Genomic DNA, 7,310 nt, shown 5'->3' with positions numbered 1-7,310 from the left:
CCATCCCCTCCTCCACCGGCGCACACTAGTCTGACCAAGGAGGATATCACTCCACTAGGTAAGTCATCTACATCTTGGTCTCTCTTTACTCCTTCATCTGATATTACTACTACTATTGCATCCCATAATTATATTAATGCATCCTATTCCCATACATCTCCATCTTTCTCCTCCCGCACTTCCTCTTTGGAGCACTTTTCTCTGGGTACCCCAGGATGGGCTCTCTCCTCCCCCTTACATTGCTCCCTTCCCCTACCACCCCCTATCATTGCCCCCCATCATCCATCTCTTACATCATCCCCCCTCCCCACACGGCTCCTCCCCTCTCCCTCTATATCTCCTAGACACTCCCTGAGATCCAGATCTAGGGATAGAGGATGTGATGCGATTGGATTGGATCTGGAAGCTGCCCCTACCTCACATAAACCTTCCAGGGGGCGCCCATCTCACCTCACTAGAGCCAGGCATACGGTGGGAGAGGAGGTTTCCCTTGGGAGACAACAAACTATTGTTAGGGCCCTTAGAGCAAGGAATGGCCCTCTCCCACACCCTCCATGAAGATCCTTTCTTTCAATTGTCGAGGGATTGCTAGCCCTCCTAAAAAACTAGCACTCAGGAGACTGCTCACTTTGGCTCTGGTGGATATCATATTTTTACAAGAAACCCTTTGTCCAGTAGAAGCCCTTATTACCCTTCTAAATTCTTGGATGCCGAATTGGACTTTTCATGCCCTGGATGTGCCTGGGAGATCAGGGGGAATTTCTATTGGTTTATGTAACAAAACAACTGACCTCAGAAATATATGGGGAGGAAGGGGATATATTGGTATGGATATATATACCTCCTCTTTGGAAACTAAATTCAAAATTATAAATTTATATGGTCCTTGTTTGGATAGGGAAAATTACTGGAGAAGATTATTAGACACAGACTTTCTGCAGGCTGACAACATCATACTTGGTGGAGACTTAAATTTCTCTTTGGGATTTAGTGAATCTTGGGGACACCTTGCCCAAGTGGATGGTTTATCTGATATGATCTCCACCTTGCTGGAGTATCATCAATGGGTAGACATCCCATCTACAAAGATTCATCATACTTGGACAAATAATCGAAGTGGAGATCATAGTTTGGCAAGAAGGCTGGATCGATACCTCATTAAGGAAGCATTATTAAATGCCCACCCATGCATCAGACAAAGGGTTGGGACAGGGGGTATATCTAATCATCACCCTATATATAGGGAGTTGGAAGACATAAATTAGAGGACAAAAGGCCCATTTAAGTTCAATGCCTCTTGGCTCAAGGACCCATCATATATATACAGCTGGTAACTGACTTCTGGCAATCCCATCCTATCCAAGAAAGCGAGGACCACTCAGAAGGGTTTATCTGTAAACTGAAAGCACTGAAAAGGATCTCTAGAACTCGAGCACATCAGAAGCAGAAGAATGATGACAACACACTACAAGAATCAAAGCTCGCCATTGCCACTCATGAAGACTCCTTGGATGGCACTTTCATATCACTAGAACATAAATAACACTACTCTTCTCTCATCAAGAAGTAGACCCAAATATTGGATGATAGAGAGGAGAGCTGGAGACTCAGAAGCAGGGAAATTTTGCTCACTGAAGGAAATGATATTACTAATTTCTACCACAAATTTTCCAATGGTAGGAGAGCAGTAAACACCATTTGGGAGCTTCAAAACGAACAGGGACAATCAGTCACGTCTCAGAGCGATCTGGCTAGTCTGGCCACTGCTCACTTTAAAAGAATATACAAGGCCCCAAGGGCTACTAATATCATGGAAATCATGCGAATTGCAGAACACTTTCCAAGATTTGTGGAACAGGAGGATGTTGAGGACCTTACGAAGGAAGTGTCAGAGGAAGAACTTGAGGCTACTATCAAATGGTTCAAGAAAGACAAGAGCCCTAGCCTGGATGGATGGACAATTGAATTCTATATTGCTTTCTTCGAAATCCTAGGGGATAACCTACTTAAAGTTGTGGAGGACTGTAGAAGGAGAGGTAGATTATCCTCAGCCATCAAATCTACCTTTATAGCCCTCATTCTAAAATCTGACCATCCTACCTCTTTCAATGACTTCAGACCCATATCTATCTACAACTGCCTTTACAAGATCATTACCAAGATCATCGCAAACCACCTAAAGCCTATTCTATCTAACCATATTTCCTTAGAACAATTTGCTTTCCTACAACACAGACTGATACATGAGGCCATTTCCATGTCCCAAGAACTCCTTTATTCAGTACAGATGAGGAAATTGAAAGGCATGATATTGAAAGTGGACCTATCTAAGGCTTTTGACAGAACAAATTCTCTCTATATCGGAATTTTACTGACTCATCTTGGATTTCCCTATCCATTTATCAAATGGAAAATGTGTTGCATTACAGATGTTTCTTATAGTGTTCTTTTAAATGGGGAAGCCACCCCTTTTTTTTATCGGAGAGAGGACTTAGGCAGGGATGTACTCTCCCCACTAATTTTCTTGCGAATCATGGAAGGACTAAGCAGAGCTATCATATCGGCACGGAGCAGGGGTCACATGGTAGGTATCAAGATCACAGAGAACTGTATTCTCACTCATCTCTTATTCGTTGATGACGTTCTCATTTTCTTAAATGGTAGTATTGGGGATACTACAATCCTACATAATATCTTCTATCTTTTTCAGCAGGCAACGGGGATGATTATGAATAACAGCAAGTCTACACTTATAGCCTTTGGATGCACACAACATGAGATCGTGTTTACAACACAGCGTTTTCCCTTCACTTTACAGAAGTTGGAGGATGGATTGAAATATCTGGGTTTCGGGCTTAAACCATATGGATACAAGATTGCAGACTGGACCTGGCTTATTGCCAAAGTGGAGAAATTCCTTAATGTCTGGTATCACGGATATCTCTCTCGTGCAGGAAAGCTAGTTCTCATTAAGGCTGTGATAGAAGCTACTCCTATGTTTTGGATGACTCTAGCTTGGATCCGAAGAGGAATCTTGAACAAACTTTAAAATTTATGCTGCAGATTTCTTTGGAAAGGTAACCAACAATGAAGATTATTTGCATGGGTTAAATGGGATACGATTGCCAAGCCCAAGAAATGGGGTGGTTGGGGAATAAAAATATTGGACTTATTCTCCAAAGCACTGGGGGCAAAGCTCTGTTGGCAACTCATCACTACAAATAGTCTCTGGACCTGGGTGGCTCATGCAAAATACATCTGGCCTGTGGATATGATGGACTAGTTTAGACAACATCACAGGGTCAACAACAACATATCTAACATCTAGAAGTCGGTAATCAACTCTATTCCTCTCATCTGGGAAGGTATAACATGGAGAATCAAGGAAGGAAATGCAGTCTGTATTGGCACGGACCCATGGATTGGCTATGGCAATGCACATATATTTCAAGTGGAGTTGATATGACACCTTCACATCAGGGACATTACTCATATCAGACATATAACAGACAATATCAACTCATCCATACTACTACAGGCTTGGAAAATAGCACAAGATTTGGACATACCAAATCAATGGCAGCAGGAATGGTATGACTACACATAAGCCCTTACTTAGGCACATATTCGACTAACTAAAGGACCAAATGAGATTGTCTGGGAATTTGCAAAGCACAACACATACTCTCCAAAGGATGGATATCTAAAGTTGATGGAACCCTAAAAACCCCAACACATCAACCCTACTTGGAAAGCACTCTGGACACTCAAAGCTGCTCCACGAGCCTGCCTACTTATGTGGAATATACTGTTTGGCAAGATTCCTACTAGTCTCAATTTGATGAAGAGAGCTTTCCATGGTCCATTCTGGTGTCATCTCTATCATAATGATGAGGAGAGTACTAAACATCTCTTCCTAAATTGCCCCATCATCAAGGATCAAGGGAGCTACATCATTGCTCACTATTATTTTTTAAAAAACTAGTAAGGTAGGAACATCATGGATGCCTGGAATCTATGGTGTGAAAACCACAATGGCAAAGCCAGAAATATGCCTTTACTTATGTACTGGTCATTATGGATCGCTAGGAATTAGTCTATATTTAATTTAAATATCCCACACTGGCTTGCTATTATGATCAGAATCACTGTGGACTTGGATCTCCTACCTGAGGAAGATTCTGATTCCCCTCCCCGAGTTATCAAGCCTGAAGACATTGACAAGACTATTTCGTGGGCATACTTTGATGGATCTGCTCAGGAGGCGGGTTGTGGTGGAGGAGCCATACTATACTTGAATGAAACACATTGCTTCAAAATACAAATGAGATTAGGGAGGGGAACAAACAATTATGCTGAATTATGCACTGCAAAACACCTCATACACTTTGCATTAGAAAAGCATTGCAGACATCTTCAACTCTTTGGGGATTCCAAAATTGTTTGCAATTGGTTAAATAGAGCATCACATTGCAATGCATATTCATTGAGGCATATTTTGGATGAGGCACACAGATTGATTGCTACTTTTGACTCATTTACCTGTCATCACATTTACAGGGAGCGCAACTCGAGGGCAGATTTCCTATCCAAAGAGGCAACGCTTAGACAGAGTGATGACTAGTTGATTCAAGAAGAGATCGATGGAAATTTCTACCAGCATTACCACAGACCTTTCGTTGATCTCCAAGAACATGGGCTATAGGCCCATTTATTTTTGCTTAAACACTTGTATATATTATGCTATTTATATTTTACTGCACTTGAACTACTGTTTAAGACGTATGGTACCAATTTGGATGTTTTAAATTCTCTCTTTGAAAAGAGATAGAAAACAAAGTTTGATACAATTTCTCTATACAGAGAACAGGGACAGGAATTAGATGAAATGATATCAAGGTTCCCTGCGTGGAGAATACATATCTGGATCCTTTTTGTTCTTTTGAACTTGATAGGAAATCTTGCCTCCACATGCATATGCTCAAGCATCTACAAAATGTAATTTCTAATATATTAATAGAAATTACTACTTTTTTCCAAGGGAATATATATATATATATATATATATCTTATTTGAAATTGAAATTTATATATATATATATATATGCATATTATACCATTCATATAATAGTAACACTTTCTATATAAAATTTCTGAAATTTTAAAACTTATTTGAAAACTTATAATCTGAAACTTATAATTAATTTTTATTTTTATTTAAATTTTTTAAATTATATATATATATATATATATATATATATATAGTCTTTAGATCTCATTTATTTAAAGTAAAAAAAAATATTTCTAATGGTTGGGTGAAGAAATTGTGTAGACATCATTTTAACATGGGAGGAGGATTAAGATTTCACGGCAAGGTTTTTAGAAATGCAAGCATTCAACATCTAAAAAGTAAAACCATATTAAATTTAATATTTTGGATTCCATATTGCGTTTTACATCATTTATGACCTAATGTTTTATATAGTGGGGAAACTTTTACTAGGTCTCAGCTAAGGTAGAATTAAATTTCATTAATAATGTACGTGAGATAATGAGGAGAACATTATGAAAGATAAGTTTATAGTTTAATTTCATTTATTTTAATATTTCATACTATAGAATTAATTTATATTTTTCTTTTAACGTAGGAATATTATTCAAAAGATTTTTAACATGGCGAATTCGAGCGGAAATTCATTTAAATGAGGGAATTTGTATTACATTTAGTCAAAATAATTGGTATTAATATAATTTCCTTTGGGAAGTTACAAGAACTAAAAGGGAAACAAATTCCCGTGAATATAAAAGATAATGTAAGGGTTTATTTCAGGAGCTTTTTGGTAGGTTGGAGGATGGTAGCTTTGAGGAAGAAGACTTTCTAACTATGACAACCATCTTGTACATGTTGCAAATGGTCTCCTTCATTGTGACATGGAGGATTTATTAATAAGATTATAATTTGTTTCTTTACTTCTTTCATTTTCTTCCATTGTGTTCTATTTAATTTCAATTTTATGCACTGGTTTGTTGTTCCAAAAGGGTGGCTTAACTTGATTATGCATTATTCTTGAACACATTAAATGATTTAAAATATTTTGGAATACTTGATATTGGGGTTTCAAAATCATATTTTGGGTTTATTTGTCACGGGTTTAATTCCATGAATACATGATATTTAGGGTTATGTGCATTATAAATTCAAATTCCATAAAAAAAAAATAAAAAAATAAAAACTAGTTCATTAAATTTTATTTCTTTTCTATTTTATTATTTTTTTACTATTTTCCCTTATTGGAAAACATGGAATTATTAGTCATTATTTGAATTGTTCAGATTGTCTAATATTTCACACATTACATTTAATTTAATATTTCTCCAATATTTATTACTGGAAATTATTAAATTAAATTATTCTAATTGTTATGCAGGTTAAATAATAATAATACTTGATGTTTTGTTATTTAAACCACATAGCTCAATTAGATGTATTTAACACCAATGTGCTTTAATTTCTTTCTTTTCTTTAATTATTTTTTTGTCTCTCACTAATCCTTGTGAATTATGATATATATTAATTTACCTCATTTGTCATTAATGAAGTTTTAATTTAATAATTTTTCATGAGTTATGTACCTACCATCTCTTTTTCCCAAAATGCATTATATTATTTAAAACACTGTCTATTCAATAACCTAGCTTATTTATTTGTTAAATTAGAAAATCTATTTAATTTACAATGTTTTACAACAATTATTTAATTTTGATTATCACAAGGGAATATACCCGATGGTGAAAGGGGGGTTCATCCCTTGTCACCTAGAGCGAGAGTATCTAGGACCTTCAGTGATGTGGTCTCGGGTCATCCTCAGTTACCGGGAAAATTTGAGCACCAACATTTTTGGGTGTTGTTGTCAGGGAGCGAAGATTAATTTTTGTTTTCCTTGGTAATTGATTGAATGGTTATGTTTGTGACCTGTTGCTCAACAAGTTCATAACATCAAGCACCATAAAAGTGTTCCAAGTATATATATTTATTGTTTATTTGTTCACCTCACGACTTCATGATGTATAATTACTAATGGTTATTTCTTGGATTGCATCTTGTTTTTCTCCTTTAGATTTGTCTCAGATTGCAGGGTTTCCAAATGAGTTACCAGATATAGACATATTGGATACTTACCTACCTCATTTTCGTGAAGACAAAGATGATGATCTGATTGAACATCTGCTCCTATTTCATGGTTCACTTCCTAGGATGGGGGTCGAACATGAGGATGTACAAATGAAACGATTCATGATGTCGTCCGAAA

General features: G+C 36.8%; 1 protein-coding gene across 1 annotated transcript; it reads left to right on the top strand.

Annotated features, from left to right (window-relative positions):
* Positions 1-2,533: 2,533 nt before the first annotated feature.
* On the top strand, positions 2,534-3,049 carry LOC149212199 (uncharacterized). The gene has a single exon (XM_089388589.1). It carries the CDS (start codon positions 2,534-2,536, stop codon positions 3,047-3,049), a length of 516 nt encoding a protein of 171 aa, XP_089244715.1.
* Positions 3,050-7,310: the final 4,261 nt, after the last annotated feature.

Source organism: Pinus tabuliformis, chromosome 1_1, assembly GCF_031772625.1.
Source record: "Pinus tabuliformis cultivar Carrire ecotype Pingquan chromosome 1_1, CPIR1, whole genome shotgun sequence".
NCBI classification, from domain to species: Eukaryota; Viridiplantae; Streptophyta; class Pinopsida; order Pinales; family Pinaceae; genus Pinus; species Pinus tabuliformis.
Note: the sequence above shows the minus strand (reverse complement) of the source record. Positions and strands in the feature narration are given on the sequence as shown.

Bases quoted from the DNA above. Each gene is read 5' to 3' on its own strand.
- LOC149212199 (XM_089388589.1), top strand. From the start codon at position 2,534: ATGGAAGGACTAAGCAGAGCTATCATATCGGCACGGAGCAGGGGTCAC.